Source organism: Hemiscyllium ocellatum, chromosome 29, assembly GCF_020745735.1.
Source record: "Hemiscyllium ocellatum isolate sHemOce1 chromosome 29, sHemOce1.pat.X.cur, whole genome shotgun sequence".
Lineage (NCBI taxonomy): Eukaryota > Metazoa > Chordata > Chondrichthyes > Orectolobiformes > Hemiscylliidae > Hemiscyllium > Hemiscyllium ocellatum.
In genome coordinates this window covers 39106403-39123754 of record NC_083429.1, presented here as the reverse complement: position 1 = coordinate 39123754, position 17352 = coordinate 39106403, and the positions used below count along the sequence as shown (strand labels likewise).

General features: G+C 42.6%; 1 protein-coding gene across 1 annotated transcript in view; it reads right to left on the bottom strand.

Annotated features, from left to right (window-relative positions):
• LOC132829549 (A disintegrin and metalloproteinase with thrombospondin motifs 15-like) overlaps window positions 1–9770 on the bottom strand; it is a 50943-nt gene extending 41173 nt beyond the window's left edge. The window contains exons 1-2 of the mRNA XM_060846790.1: window positions 8905–9770; window positions 3295–3683 (exon numbers count right to left, since the gene is read on the bottom strand). Of these exons, the coding sequence (XP_060702773.1) occupies window positions 3295–3683; window positions 8905–9469 (954 nt within the window). The 5' untranslated portion in view covers window positions 9470–9770. The remainder of the gene's footprint in view (window positions 1–3294; window positions 3684–8904) is intronic.
• Between the last annotated feature and the right edge of the window lie 7582 nt (window positions 9771–17352).

Below are 17352 nucleotides of genomic sequence, written 5' to 3'. Positions count from 1 at the left end.
ATCATGGCCAATCCATTTAACCCATGCATCTTTGGACTGTGAGAGAAAACCAGTGCACCCAGAGGAAACCCACATGGACAAAAGAGAGAATGTGTAAACCCCGGACAGACTGGAGGCTGGAATCGAATCCACGTCCCTGGTGCTGTGGGGTAGCAACGTTAACCACCGAGCCACCACATTCAATGGACAGTGGGTGACCAAGAGATGGTATAAATGCCTCCTCACCCACAATTTTCAGCTTCAGGGAAAAAAATTGACAATACCCACAGCTTCAGGTCATTCCCAGTGTTACAGGATTTAGATGACTGAAGAACCAGCCAGAACAATTATTGTACCAATCAACTAACTGATCCCCTTCTGTGTTGCAAGATTCTCTAACTTTCTCCTTCCAGAATAAGAGGATTGATTAGTTCCATTGCTTGGATGGTTGACTTGCAAAGCAGAGTGATGCCAATAGTGTGAGTCCAATTCCCATACCAGCTGAGGCTATCATGAAGGTGTTCCTTCTCAATCTTGTCCCTTGCCTGAAGCATGATGATATTCAATGTAAACTCATCATCAGATGTCTCTCTTCCTCTAGTGAAACAGTACGTTATGGTCCTCTGGGATTATGGCAAGAATTTACTGCAAGAATACAAGTTATCGCAAAACCTATTCCAAGTTTCACTTAAATCTTCAACCCCTCTCATACAATTTCAGCATGAAGAATTATTATTTGCATTATGCTGGGGTTTGTAAACAGCTGTATATCTTGGCTAAACAAGCTGGATGATTTCAAATCAAGTGTAATGTGGCTAAATGGATTGGTTCCATTTGTATATTGCAGAAATATCTAAGAAGACACGACAGAATACAATGTATTATGATCAAGATTTGTGCATATTGTTAACGCTTTCAAGATAATGTGCAAATTACATCACAGGGCTATTTATGAGGCTATTCTAAAATAACGAAGACCTAGGCCTGAACATCAGCTAAACAGATGGCAACTTTTGTTTTATTTTATGTGTTCTTAGAAAGTTTATACTTTCAGCATCTGCTGTTTTACACTTTAGAGTCTGAATGCTGATTTGGAATGCATCAGAAAAAGATATCCTATAATTGCAAAGTGGATTGTTTCAAGCCTGGGGCAAAGCCAGTAAAGCATGTAAAGAAGAATATATTCCAGGGAGGAAAGTGATGATTGTGTACAGTAACAAAACAGAGCAGAGATAACATAGTCCTGAAGATAAAAAACAGAAATCCTGGAAACAGGTTAACAAGTTATCTAGTTTCCTGACTTTTCCTGATATTTTGAGATAAAACTATTGCCAGTTAAAAAGTAATCAGAAAGTGTAGAAATACAGATGTGAACATACATCTGAAACTGAAAGGAAACAGAACCTTCACATACATCTGCTGTGAAAAGAAATTTGAGAGATACATTCTAAAAGCAAATCCAATTCTCTTGTACAATCACCTAACCGACATATCTTTGTGACTGGAGTTTTTAAGCATCTTGTTCACTTCTTTGCAGGTTAGAAGGTTGGAATATATCAATTAATCCAGCATACCAAACCCTAGTAGGACAAGAAAAGCACAAGCAACATCTATGGCCATACAAATCTTGCACCTCTGTGAAAGCTGTGACTTTCAACGCAGCAAGAAGCCCAGATTTTTTGCCAGAGAAGCAGTCATGATGCTACAGCTGATTGCGGTACCTTTGTGCTTGGGAGTGGAAAGTGAAATCAGGCAGTGTCCCATTCTTCATTATTGCCCAATAAGACTGCTATACATGTGCACTGAGGAAAAACAGAACTGAGTTTGGTTTATCATATGGGGTTGAAATGGGGTTGAAAAATCTATCAGCCGTGATCAAATGGCGAACCAGACTCGATGGACAGAATGGCCTAATTTCTGCTCCTATCGTCTTACGGTCCTATCTGAATGATCTGCTGACACTCTATGTGGGTTATTTAAAAATGACTAGAATGGAGACGTGCCACATGAATTTATTTTTAATTCAACCTGTTATGACACACTTCTGTGCCCATAAAATCCTGACATAGGATTTGAATCCAGACCTTATGGCCCAGAGATAGGGTCACAACTGCTGTGCCACCACACCTTTTCAGCAGGCAGATGATCATAGAGTACAAGAAATTGTACTCAGAATTAGATATAAAAAAGGGAAGAAAAGGAGCAAAGAAGGAACTTTTACTATGATTTATACTGATTGAGTCTGAACACCAAGAACAAAGAATGATCAACCATGCTTCACTTCACTTGGCCAGGCAATTTCACATCAGCCCTTAATACGGTTTTTAATCATTATCTGATTAAATTAAATACTGATTTAGCATTACTATTTAAGATCAACCTGGTATATATTTAATTGAGTAAATGTCTAATCTGAACATGTCCCCTTAATAACCAAACCATCAAGAAACTGGTTTTGTGAGCATGAGGAGACATTACTAGTTAATGTTTGTCAGGATAAAATGCACAAGCTATCCTTGTGAAGAAGAACTGCTATCAGTTTCAGGGCCAGTACTCCAGTGATCGAGAAAGAAAGCTGTTATGACATGTTGAATTTTGATCTAATAAAACAAAAATATTTTAGCCTGCATATGCCAATTAAACAGCTCATTTATTCCCATGCTGCTAAGAGTTTTGCATCTGGTACATACTCTGAACAACAATAAAAATGCAGTTAAGACTATTGTAATAAACGGAAAATTAAACCTCTGTAGCAAAATGACCCATAGTTAACATTTCCCTTCAGTGTATGTACCACTGAATTTATATGATTACGCAACTGTAAAGTTCTGAAATGTCAGTCAATATCTCTTTTACTCCACAAAATGTAAATGAAAATATGATCAAGAAGGATTGCGCTGGATTCTCTGTGAATCATTTTCTTTGAAAAGATTGTAAATATATGGTGGAAGCTTCATGCATGTTCTTCCATTAGAGAACGAACCACACTGCAGTACATGTTAGATATTAACAGATTTGCAGTGCTTTGCAAGCAAGGTCTAGTATATTTTGTAACATGGTTCAAAGGTTAAGCTTGTCAAATTCTTCATGGAGCAGGATGAAAAGAATGGAGCAGAGGAAAGTGATACTTGCACTGTCAATGTAGAACTAACAGTACAGCCATATCTTAGGCAGTAGAATCATTCATTCCATATCACAATGAAGAAATATCTGCACAGACAAGAAGAATGCACTGAAAAAACACCATGATAACAGAGAGCAACATTTCAGTGACATGTCATCAATCACAAGAAACAAGGGGACAAAGAAACATACCTGTTTTGTGAAAAGGACTGCAGTGTCATAGTATTCAGGATTCTTATCGTTTGCCTTGTTAAATTTTTTCTGCCATGCACAAAAGTTTCGCAGAGTTAGTGCTGCATTGCTGGAAATCTTTGGACCCTTGTCTTCATGATTGATGACCATAAACTTCACTACCACAATGCTGACAGGGTTCAATATGCTGGGATGTTTGTATAACCGGGCGGCCACTGCCATTAACATTAGGACGTAGTGCTTAAGATCATCACCATGGAAGGTGGCCATGGACTCATCAGCCACTACTAAGGTTTCCACAAAACGGGGTATTGATGCAAAACGCTTGGATCTACTGGCCTTTTTACCCACAAGTTCCACTTTAGGTGTAGGATCCATGGTATGGGATGCTTAAAAAGAGAAAAATGGAATGTTAGCCAGAATCTGGTACTGGTTATATCAAGTACAAAGAGACAATTTGTGATCTTCATTAACTGGACATTCATTTTAAAGATGCACCTCACAAACACAGAAATATCTTCATGCTAAATGATAAAACTTGAGTAAAATTTATTGTCTGGAATATTTTGCTGATGATATTGGTATGCAACTATGATTATCAACACTATTTTAGATTTGATTGATTTGCATTTAACACTACCAGATCCCCAAAGGACCACTGCATGCAGCTGCCAGCAATGCCAAGGCGAAATTGCCAGATCATTAAGACAGATGAATGTGTTAAAAATAATTTTCCAAAAGTCAAGGTCAATAAATACATTGGAATAATTGTTGACAGGAATCGGAATGCAAGCCTGCCCTGTTTAAATGCCCAGGTATATAATTACACTGAAATCCATAATACCAGTTAAAGCTTTAATCAAAGCAACGGAGTCCAGTATCAGACCATCTGGAGTGAGATTGCCAATTGTGTTCATCAAAAGTATAATTAGTTTTAAGGAATGATTGATACTTGGGGCTACCTCTGAGATGGCAAAGAATTAGAGAAATGAAACAAAAGATGGAGAACTTTAATTTGTCAACTCAATAAAAGGATTTACGTGATCTGCTCAGCTCTGTGAGCACTGAATGTGTTATAGCGCCCTCTTTGTTTAGTAAGGAACTGCAACAATGTACTTGAGTTCAATGCCAAGAGTTATCCTTCATATTTAATTTTCTACTTGCTAGTGTAATAACTCCAGTGCATTTTTCATTGGATAGAGAATTGAGATCTGTTTAAGTAACTCTTCATCCTATACTCCAATATAAATTACAATTTCACTTTCCTTTTTTCTTCTAGGACCTTCTCATACTAAGACAAAGTTCACTTGGCCAGACAGTCCTCTGCCTTTTCTTCCCTAGTTGAGTCATTCTTCATGAGTGAAGTAGACAGCAACTGCTGGTGGTCCATTTAAGCAACCATAGGCATTACACTCAATTCAACCTCTTCCTCACCCAAGTACTTCTACTTTCTGCTGAAGATAGTGGACAATAATCTGGAGCAGGGATATCAGTGGGTCTTATTTGCTCTCGTACCAAGACTCAAGTTAACTGTTGCATCCCAACTGCTGATCCAGGCAAGGTCAAGGCAATGTAACAAAGTTCAGGAATTTGTGGCTGAACAACTGCACTACACAACACAATTAAGAGCAGCTCTGCAATCCACATTTTATTTGAGATGTGATTGCACTGGAGAGGGTGCAGAGGAGATTTACCAGGATGTTGCCTGTGCTGGAGAGTTTTAATAATAAAGAGAGTTTTAATAGACTGGGGTTGTTTTCCTTGAAGCAGAGGACACTAAGCGAGAACATGATTGAAATATATAAAATTATGATAGGCAACACATAGAGTGACAGGAAGAGACCTTTCCCCTGGTGGAGAGATGAACAACTACAGAACATAGATTCAAGATCAGAGGCAGGAGGTTTAGACGGGATGTCAGGACATTTCCTTTTCACCCAGAGGGTGGTGGGAGTCTGGAATTTACTACCTGGAAGAGGCAGAAAGCCTCATAATATTTGAGTAGTATTTGGACTTGTGATACCAAGGCAGACAAGGCAATGGGTTGTATGCAGGAAAATGAGATTAGAGTAGTTACATGTTTGTTTTTGACTGGCACAACTTGCTCGGCCAAAGGTGCTTTTTCTGTGATGTAGACCTCTATGACCCTATCTCCACATTAAATTATCCAAGAAGTTGCTAATTTGGTGTAGTTGATAATATCAAAAATGGCTAAATCATAAATGGTTCATAAACAGAATAACATTAGCACCATTAAAAATTAATCCTATTCCAGTTAAGAACCAACTAAATTTCTCCGAAAGAACCTTGACAAAATTATTGTTCTCAGCAAAAATGAACCAATCTGATTAATATTTGATGCATTGAGTGATATGCAATTTAGAGAAGGGTTATTTGAATCCATTCTTAAAAGCCTCAATATACATTACAGTCATTCTCACAAAACTACAGAAGGATTTTAATTAATCTTAATTAAATCCTTCATTCTGCCCTCTGAGTTTGGCTACTAGAGGGCAGACACAATTTTATAATTTTAGTCTGGTTACCTTGAATTGGAGAAAAGAGATTCAATGTAATGTTAAGTGACAAGGAAGGCATTCATCAAAATGGTCCTTTAGGTTCAGTTCCTACTTGGCTGAGATTACCAAGAAAGATGTTCCTTCTCAACCTGCCTCTTCATCTGAGATGTGATGACCTACATGTTAAACCATCACCAGCTGTCTCACTCAAATAAGAGAGTAGCCCAATGGTGGAGTACTTTATACCAACACGAAGTTTGAAGAATTTCTATAATAAAATATCATCAAACCATTAGGTGAAATAATGATGAATCCTGCTAATGTTGCAAATGTTGAAAAAAACGGTTTCAATTGAGTGTATTTTCTAGTTGTGATGAAGTGCAGCTAATATGAATTGGTGAAAGGATAAGGTTTATATAAGAGTAAGAAGGGAGGGTTCCTGTGGTTATATAAAAAAACTCTCCCAGGATTTCTGGATTCAAGTCCCACCTTTACCAGAGATGTTTAATAATATGACTGAATAAGTTGATTAGGGCAGCTTTAAAATAAAAGAAGGATCTTGTGGTGCATTAGTGTAACCCTACCTCTGGACCTGAAGGTCCACATTCAAATTCCACTTATCTGGAACAGATCAGATCTGGGGAAAAAAATTTAATGAAAGGTGTTCTGATGCAGTGATAGTGTCCCCACCTTTGAGCAAGAAGGTTTGAGTAGGTCGCACTTTGGGATATGATAGGTATGGAGTTTATCAAAAAAAAGTTTTAATCAGAGCCAGTTTTGACCTGGGAAGGGCTGGTCTGGAAGAGAGAAAGTCCTCTGCTGGACATTGTGAATAAACCTTGCAGAAGGCTGACTGGTTCCTGCTTTATTCCTTTGTCAGACAGGTGGTTACTAAGTCAACAAAGCTTCAAGTACTGGTCCGCTTGGATAGTTTGAGAAAGGGAAGAATGGTGTGCTGCAGGGAGGGTGTTGGGGACAGGAAGGTAGTGAACAATCACAACCTGAGCAACAACAAGAACAGATTACATTTGTGTAGTGCTTTCAACACAGGAGCATGTCCCAAGGCACTTCACAAGCCAACAACTGATCAATGAGGACTCAGAGAAAGAATTATCAAACCAGTAGGTGAAATAATGATGAATCCTGCTAATGTTGCAAATGTTGAAAAAAACGGTTTCAATTGAGTGTATTTTCTAGTTGTGATGAAGTGCAGCTAATATGAATTGGTGAAAGGATAAGGTTTATACAAAAGTAAGAAGGGAGGGTTCCAGTGGTTATAAAAAAAACCCTCCCAGGATTTCTGGGTTCAAGTCCCACCTTTACCAGAGATGTTTAATAATATGACTGAATAAGTTGATTAGGGCAGCATTAAAATAAAAGAAGGATCTTATGGTGCATTAGTGTGACCCTACCTCTGGACCTGAAGGTCCACATTCAAATCCCACTTATCTGGAGGTGTCTCAGAACAGATCAGATTTGAAAAAAAGGTAATGAAAGGTGTTCTGATGCAATGATAGTGTATCAAATTGATAGGTTTTACATGAGGAAAGGTGGTGAGGCAAAAATATAATGTTTAATAAGGAAATTTCAGAGCTTATGATAACAACGGCTAAAGGTGGAGAGGACAAGACGCCGGAGTTGGAAGGATGTGGAAATCTTGGGAACCGGTACAGAGAAAGGGACAGACAAAACCACGCATTCCAGATTTTAAAAATGGTTTGAAATGAAGGTGGTGGACCAGGGGCTCATATTGCGTGTGTGTGTGTGTGTATGTCAGGGCAGAGCAGCAGCTGAGCGGAGGATGGGAGTCTGGGGACCAGCGGAATAGTTTGTCGAAAACTGCGGCTGAGGGTTTCAACAGTGAAAATAAGCTGAGAGAAACTGGAGGCGAACAATGGGAACGAGGCGTAAGTCGGCAATGCTGTGAAGGAGAGAATTTGCTGAGGTTGCCGATTCGGGGCCCAGTGTGTAGAATGACAGTGGCCAGGGAGGGCGATGGAATCAGCGCCTAGTGTCTGACGGCTGTGCTGGAGCCTGGAGGCACTAGCTTTAATCTTCCCAATGTTTGATGGGACATAATTGCAGCTGGCATCCTGCCGGGACAAGAGGCAAGTTCCCCCTATCCCCACCACAAACACATTTAACAACCGATAGTTTTAAATTGAAACTAAACGTGTTTCTGAACGGATGGCGAGGGGAACGTTGCTGGGCATAGTGTTAGCAAGCAAAGGAGGGCTTTGGTCTGTCAGTAATTCACCAGAGAGATGTTTGCAGTGAAGAAGCGAGGCTGTGAGATTCCTGATCAGCTAAAGCGTTTGAAAACTCCCTCAGCTCCCTCCTGCACGGCGGGGAGTGGCAACAGCACACCAGATGTTTGCAGCTGCAATGCAGGGGAATTACACATTGGCAGGCGGGATCACGTGTATCCCCCCTCCCCTCACACACACACACACACACTTTATATACAATCACAGCCATCATGGACAGCAGCCCAGAAACCTCAGCTCAGCAAAGGCCACCGCTGACCAGAGAACGACTGGGGGGAGGGACACACAAACGCACGCAGCTGCTGCAATGGGTGATGAAGTCCCACTTTTCTAGAAACGCCAAACAGAATGCTCTGGGAACCGTTGGAGCCGCGGGAATTCTGTGCAAACATCTCCTTTTGCAAAATAAAAACAGACCTATTGGCGGCGATTGCATTCTGAGATACTCGGGGAGTGCAGTGAAGGGGGCGGGGGGAGTTCGGCGTGTTGCTGCACTCAGTACAGTAAATATTTTACCCTTATTAAGGCAGAGGTGACGGTGCTAAGGGAGAGATGGATTTGGCGTAGAGCATCTTGTCAGAGATTCCCTGCACCCCCCAACCTTTGATGATCTCTGTTCCCAGTCTGCTGCAGCATTTCGACTGACATTAAAAACACAAACCAGCCAGCAGACCCTCTGCAAGGGATTGTTGCTATTCGCAATGGCAGGGCATTTTGAGACAGAATATTTCTGAGGGAAAATGTACTGGAAATTGAAGTGTCACTTTCCAGAGAGAGAGAGAGAGGATGCAAAAACACACACACACATAATACAGACAGATCACCTTTAAATTTTTCCAGCACTTCCATGTTTGCAAAGGTCCCACTCACTCCACACCTGGAGGTGGCGTTGAGCGAGGGAGCTGCAGCGCTCCTGCGGCGCAGGAGGTGAGTGCTGTGGCTCTGTGCTCCGGGAGGGCTGCTGCTGTCGTTGCCCACCGGCTGGATGAGGTACTCGGTGCCGTTCGAGCGGAAAGCGCCGTGCATGCCATCGCACAGGCTGAGGGCGGCGAAGGAGCCCGGCTCGCCGTTGACCGAGCCCGAGTAGAAGCAGTGGCTGAGAGTCGCGCCCCAGGCGGCCCGGGGAGAGCCGGACAGAGACTGCACCGTGAAGCCCGGCGCCAGGAAGCTCGAGTCGGCCACCAAATTCAAGCTGAACTCCTGGTCGAAGGCGCGGATTAGGAAAGCGGCGCTCCCCTGGCCGGCACCCTGCTGCCGGGCTCTGTGCAAGAAACTGAAGGCGCTGTCCATCCTGACCGGAGTGACCAGCTGACTCTCCAGGCAGAGAGAGGAGCCGGCCAGGGCGAGCAGCCACGCCAGAAATACGCCTGCTCTCGCAGCCGCTAACATCTTTCCCTTCAGAAAATACAATCCTCTCAAAACGCCAAAACAATCAAGGGAGGGTCCCAGCAGAGAATCCTTGCTGTAAAACGCCAGGAAAGTCTTGCTCTTGGAAAATAAATCCAGATAAGATTGTTCTCAGCGTGCGCGATGCTCGCTAACATCAGATTCACCTCCGGAATAAGATCGCTCCATTACCTCGGGTACCGGCGTGAAGTGTGCACTGAGTCTAAATGCCTTATATACATTGTGTCATGTGTGTAAACGGTGTGCAAATCGGGGCTGGTACCTCCTGGATAATGCTTATTGGATGTGGACCCTTATATATATATGTGTGTGTGTATGTATATAATGTAGTCTTTCCACCACTTAGAGGCGGTTTGCCTACATCCAACACCCCCCCCCCCCCTTAATCCCTCCTCTCCCCCTCCGCCCCATCCAAATGATTATCACGGACCTTGGGAAAAGTTAGCAGACACGCTGAGAGGAGGGCGATTGACTCTGGTCCCAGTCCAGGTTTCAGCCTCTTAACCTGATGCACCTTAAGGGTGTCACCACATCCACATCCAATCACACCCCCACCCTCAAATTCTCCCCTTCACCGCTACTGGGATTGACCCATCTCCCCACCGCCCACGAAAGATTTCATAGTCACATTTAAAATCAAGTTGCTCTCTCTCTCTCTGTAATCGCTGACAGCGCGTCTTTGGGCGTACAGTCTCTGGGCTGAGAATCTCTCTCTCTCTCTCAGCGAGATCAAAGAGACCCCCCTCAACGTTTACACATCTGGCCAGTCACTCGCATTTATTGCCCGGGCATGGAGAGTGTGAACATTGCTTATAGCGAAAATGGTTGTTTGTATTCCCCCCCACCACACACACACACACACACTGAATGGAAGTTGTTATCTAAACTCAAATCACCGGGAATCGGTGATGCCACATTCACACTGTGAGCACAGGCAGAGCTGGCGTTGAGAGAGTACAGGCACCAACCGCGAGAGGTGAAGTGAGTGGGGCACTCGACAGGAACAGTATGCCCTCAGCCTGACAGCCCCCTTCACACTCCTAACCGTCCGGAACCCGGCATCTCTCTCCCACTGTGCAGGAGGAGGCTAGATCGCGTGTGAAATCGTTACATTGCTTTCAAAGTCGGGCTTTGGAGCAGAAACCGAAACAGAGAGACACCGAAATGTGCGGCAGCTCATGCCTGTTCGGCGAGGGGAGGCACGAAAGAGATGTCACAACAACACCCAGCGTTCGCTCGTCTTTCTAATATTGCAAACTTGAGCAATGATCTTCCCCAGCGTGCTTCAGCAATCTGTGGACCTTAATAGGTCCGGAATGTATACAGATTCCACTTGTTCCAGTGACATTGACCTGGTCTCTCTGAAGGCTCTGTAACTTGTAGTGAAAACATCTTAAGTATGTTGTAAACAAAGATTATTCCAAACGGACAGACCTGTACTACTAACTAAATGCAGATGTTTAGATCAATCTTTTTTCCCTGTTAATGAACAGACACACACACACACACTGATAACCAGTTAATGAACCCATCAGTTGGAATGCAGTGAAATTAAACACGGTTGCCGTTTGTATAATTGATTAAAGCAGTTTTGAAAATGAGTGAAAGGAATGATGTATTTATATTGTGAGGCAAACGATTGTAGCGGTTTGGTTCTTGGTTGGCTGTTTTATTTTGATAAAATATCATTGCAACTGAAATGGCAATTTATAAAAAGAGATTTGCAGGACAACAGCGCCGAGTTGGTGTTGTGGTTGAAACAATGCATTGCAAGCGAGCTGGATGTCTGCCGCTGAATCACTAACGCAGCATCTTCATTGACGCCGGGAACATGAAGCATCGCTGGCTTTTCATCAGACATGAACTGGGTCATGTCGACACTCTGCCTGTAATGAATATCCCTCACTGTCACTCCCACAGCATCCAAAATGTAACAGTCCCGATTATATAATGGAAGATGGAGACACACACATACACAGAGGTGACAGAGAGAGATGGAGAGCGAGCAGCTGTTAGTCACAAACCAGATCAGTCCAAACTTATTGCTCAGATCTCTGAATATTGATCCTTGTTTGCCATTAATCTCAATTGAGACCCAAATAAAAGTTGTTTACAACCTTTTAAGCAAAAGAGGCTGCGACGACCTGTTTTGTATGACAATTCGTTTTGCCAATTGACTAAAACTTTCAAACGAGCCCAGCTGCTCCATCATAGTGCCCACTTACCTCTGACCTCCAGCTCTGTATTGTGCTATTACGAAATGTTGTGCTTCTCAAATTTAGGGGCCCGAAAGGTGTTTGGCTTCTTATCGTATTTCTCATCCTCATTATCCGCAGAGGGCTGTGTTTAAGCAGAGGATTTGTTATTTTATTTTATGGTTGGCCTCTTGTTCTGAGGAGCTCTCTGGCTGACCATTCAACAAGTTGTTCTTTGCTCTGCTCTTCCGTTCAAGGCACCGCACCGCCACCTATTGTTAATAAGTGGTATTGCCGTTCACCCCCAACAACTGCCAAATTGTAGATTCATAGAGATGTACATTATGGAAACAGACCTTTCGGTCCAACTCGTCCATGCCCAGCAGATATCCTAAACTAATCTAGTCCCATTTGCCAACATTTGATCCTGTAAACCATTCTGATTCTTATATCCACCCAGATGTCTTTTAAATGTTGTAATTGTACCAGCCTCCACCACTTTCTCTGGCAGCTCATTCCACCCTCTGTGTGAAAAAGTTGCCCCTCACCCTAAAAATTCTGTTTGCCAAATCCATCCCATTTCTTAGTTAAACTGCAACCCTTTGTATTCTCTGTGCCCTGTAACTGCCAAATCCTGCAACACTGGCTTCTCCAAGTCATGACTCCCTGATACTGGTCTTATCGTACACTAATTATAGAAGTACTAACTCATACCAAGGCAAAAAGGTGAGGTAACAAAATATTTATATGAATATTTATATTGATATTAGACTAAGTCACGATGCTTAGGTTCAAAGGTCCCCGATATCTACTCTGGCATTCTGCGTTACAGCTTCATCCCTGGAAAAACAGAATTGCAAAACAGTTCTTACTTGTCCTTTGGTGGCAGTGGAATCACTCAAAATGTGCGCTGAGAGTGTGGTGCCGGGAAAGCACAGCAGGTCAAGCAACATCCGAGGAGCAGGAGAATCGTCATTTTGGGCATAAGCCCTTCAAAATGTGCCTCAGGCAAAACATTCTAAAAAAAATTCATTCATGCGATGTGGGCACCACTGGCTGAGTCCCATATTTATTTCCCATCCTTAGCTGTCCATGAGATTTTGTCTTCTTGAACCAGTGCTGTCCATTTGGCGTATACAAACTCTCAATGCTCTCAGAGAGAAAGTTCCAAGATTTTGACTCAGACATTGTGAAGAAACGGTGATATTGATGTAAGTCAGGATGGTGTGTAGCTAGGTGGAGATTTTTGCAATTGGTGGTATTCCCATCTATCTGTCCATCAAACAACATCATCTGGATGTTGCAGATCGATTCAATCAGAAGTCACATGACAAGAGGTTACTGTCCAAAAGGTTTATTTCCAATGGCGGGGGGGGGGGGGCATGTATCACTGCGACAACTGGGAGAGTGGGGGGGGGGGGGAGTCACAGGGCAATGGTGGGGGGTGGGGGGAGTGGAATAGAGAACAGAAGAGATTAATGCATGGGGATTAGTCATTACAGAATTCTTATTGGGATATAGAGAGACAGAGTTACTAGACGAGGAAGGATGTTGTGAAACTTGAAAGGGTTCAGAAACAAGGATGTTGCCAGGGTTGGAGGATTTGAGCTACAGGGAGAGGCTGAACAGGCTGGGGCTGTTTTCCCTGGAGCGTCAGAGGCTGAAGGGTGACCTTATGGAGATTTATAAAATCATGAGGGGCATTGACAGGGTAAATAAACAAGGTCTTTTCCCTGGCGTGGGTAGTCCAAATTGTGAGGACATAGGTTTAGGGTGAGAGGGAAAAGATTTAAAAGGGACCTAAGGGGCAACCTTTTCACACAGAGGATGGTGCATGTATGGAATGAGCTGCCAGAGGAAGTGGTCAATGCTGATACAGTTACAAGATTTTAAATGCATCTGGATGGGAATATGAATAGGAAGAGTTTAGAGGGATATGGCCAAGTGCTGGCAAATGGGACTGGATTTATTTTGGACATCTGGTCAGCATGAATGAGTTGGACCAAAGGGTCTGTTTCTGTGCTATGACTCTATGATTGTAGAGATGGTCTATCAGTGCCTTCCTAGTTTATTCAAGGACTGGGCAAGAAATTCAGCCTTGCTATGAGCCCTCATGGCACCAGTCAATATAGAAACAAGTAGGGTGACTGGTATTGCACAGTGCCGTTGTACAAAATGGCTGCCACATTTCCCTACATTACGGCCTGCATTTTGCACTCAGCTGAAAAGGAATGGCTGCTGTCATTCACCACATTAACAGTTGCCTTAGAGTTTGCGCAGACACATTAGAGGAGGTTTCATTCCATCAGGTGTCTAATGTAGTTGACTCTGTCTCCAGGGCCTTTGTGGTTGTATGAACAGATCAAGAAATTCCTTGACTTTTCAACCAACCTGAGGCAAGCCAAGTGGAAATTAGGAAGTATTGATTTGATTCGAATCATCAATAAAAAAAACAAAGAGAGGTGTTTCTACGTTTAACTGCATATGTTCACATTCCAGAAGTTGCAATCCAATTTGCTTGATAAAAAGCCTGAGAGTTATTAATCCTGACATCATTCTCAGGTCAAAATTCAGACAAAATTAGTATTTCAAAAATTTCATGTGAGGAAGGAACTTATTCGTTCTTTCCTGAGAACATTCTTTTCTTCCGTACATTTATTCACATAACGTTCATTAACCAGGTTCTTTTTTTTTGAAGAAATCATTTCATTTTGTTTAACCGATTTTTATTAATAGCTTAATTGTGCTTCCAGTTCCAGTGTGACTTTGTCATCGTGACACCTTATTTTGGACAATGTGTTATCCTATTCCACTCCTAATTCATTGCAGTGCTGCTGTTTTTACTATAGAGGCCCTATTCTATGTGCAACTGATAAGATATATAATTGAAACAGGATGGAGAGAAGTAAAGCTAAAAATAATCACATCACTGATGCTGATTTTGTTTTGACTTGGATAGAACATCTGACTACTGTGAACATCACTGCAGCTAACAGTGGTGATGGTGTAATGATATTATTGCTGGATTGTTAATCTAGGGGCCAGGCTTGAATCCTGCCATGGCAGATGGTGAAATGTGAAGTCAAATAATGAAGAGTCTAATAAAAACTCAAAAATCACACAACACCATAGAGTCATAGAATCATAGAGATGTACAGCATGCGAATAGATCCTTCAGTCCAACCCATCCATGCCGACCAGATATCCCAACCTAATCTAGTCCCACCTACCAGCACGCAGTCATATCCCTCCAAACCCTTTCTATTCATATACCCATCCAAATGCCTCTTAAATGTTGCAATTGTACTAGTCTCCACCACTTCCTCTGGCAGCTTATTCCATACGCGTACCACCCTCTGTGTGAAAATGTTGCCCCTTAGATCTCTTTTATATCTTTCCCCTCTCACCCTAAACCTATGCCCTCTAGTACTGGTCTCCACGAACTCAGGGAAAAGACTTTCTCTATTTACCTTATCCATGCCCCTCATAATTTTGTAAACCTCTATAAGGTCACCCCTCAGCCTCCGACGCTCCAGGGAAAACAACCCCAGCCTGTTCAGTCTCTCCCTACAGCTCAAGTCCTCCAACCCTGGCAACATCCTTGTAAATCTTTTCTGAACCCCTTCAACATCTTTCTGATAGGAAGGAGATCAGAATTGCAAGCAATATTCCAACAGTGGCCTAATCAATGTCCTGTACAGCCGCAACATGACCTCCCAATTCCTGTACTCAATACTCTGACCAATAAAGGAAAGCATACCAAATGTCTTCTTCACTATCCTATCGACCTGCAACTCCACTTTCAAGAAGCTATGAACCTGCACTCCAAGGTTTCTTTGTTCAGCAACATTCCCTAGTACCTTACCATTAAGTGTATAAGTCCTGCTCAGATTTGCTTTCCCAAAATGCAGCACCTCGCATTTATCTGAATTAAACCCCATCTGCCACTTCTCAGCCCATCAGCCCATCTGATCAAGATCCCACTGTAATCTGAGGTAACTCTCTTCGCTGTCCACTACACTTTCAATTTTAGTGTCATCTGCAAACTTACTAACTGTATCTCTTACTCTCGCATCCAAATCATTTATGGAAATGACAAAAAGTAGAGGGCCCAACACTGATCCTTGTGGCACTCCAGTGGTCACAGATCTCCAGTCCAAACTTCCACCAGCACTACCCTCTGTCTTCTACCTTTGAGCCGATTCTGTATCCAAATGGTTAGATCTCCATGTATTCCGTGAGATCTAACCTTGCTAATCAGTTTCCCATGGGGAACCAGCAGACAACTGAAACTGACACCCGGAAGCGGCAAGGACAGACCACTATAAATGCCGGAAGAAACATCAAAGAAGCGCTTCACAGGAGGCTCCACAGCACTGATGATGTCTCCTAGCCAGGGGACGAAACGTTTGCAACAAAAACTTCCAGCTCGGCGAACAGAACCACTACATGTTGACTATGCCGAATCAGTCCTTGCCTTTCCAAATACATAAACATCCTGTCCCTCAGGATTCCCTCCAACCAATTGTCCACCACTGACGTCAGGCTCACTGGTCTATAGTTCCCTGGCTTGTCCTTACCACCTTGCTTAAAGAGTGGCACCACATTAGCCAACCTCCAGTTTTCTGGCAACTCACCTGTGACTATCGATGATACAAATATCTTAGCAAAAGGCCTAGCAATCACTTCTCTAGCTTCCCACAGAGTTCTCGGGTACACCTGATCAGGTCCTGGAGATTTATCCATCTTAATGTGTTTCAAGACATCCAGCACTTCCTCCTCTGTAATCTGGACATTTTGGAAGATGTCACCATCTATTTCTCTACAGTCTATATCTTCCATATCTTTTTCCACAGTAAATACTGATGCAAAATACTCAATTAGTATCTGCCCCATTTTCTGAGGCTCCACACAAAGGCCGTCTTGCTGATCTTTGAGGGACCCTATTCTCTCCCTAGTTACTCCTTTGTCCTTAATGTATTTGTAAAAACCCTTTGGATTCTCCTTAATTCTATTTGCCAAAGCTATCTCATGTCCCCTTTTTGCCCTCCTGATTTCGCACTTAAGTATACTCCTACTGCCTTTATGCTCTTCTAAGGATTCACTTGATCTATCCTGTCTATCCCTTACATATGCTTCCTTATTTTTCTTAACCAAACCCTCAATTTCTTTAGTCATTCAGTATTCCCTATACCTACCAGCCTTCCCTTTCACCCTGACAGGAATATACTTTCTCTGGATTCTTGTTATCTCATTTCTGAGGGTTTCCCATTTTCCAGCCATCCCTTTACCTGTGAACATCTGCCTCCAATCAGCTTTCGAAAGTTCTTGCCTAATAATGTCAAAATTGGCATTTCTCCAATTTAGAACTTCCACTTTTAGATCTGGTCTATCCTTTTCCATCACTACTTTAAATCTAATAGAATTATGGTTGCTGGCCCCAAAGTGCTCCCCCACTGACACCTCAGTCACCTGCCCTGCCTTATTTCCCAAGAGTAGGTCAAGTTTTGCAACTTCTCAAGTAGGTACATCCACAAACTGAATCAGAAAATTTTCTTGTACACACTTAACAAATTCCTTTCCATCTAAACCCTTAACGCTATGGCAGTCCCAGTCTATGTTTGGAAAATTAAAATCCCCTACCATAACCACCCTATTATTCTTACAGAT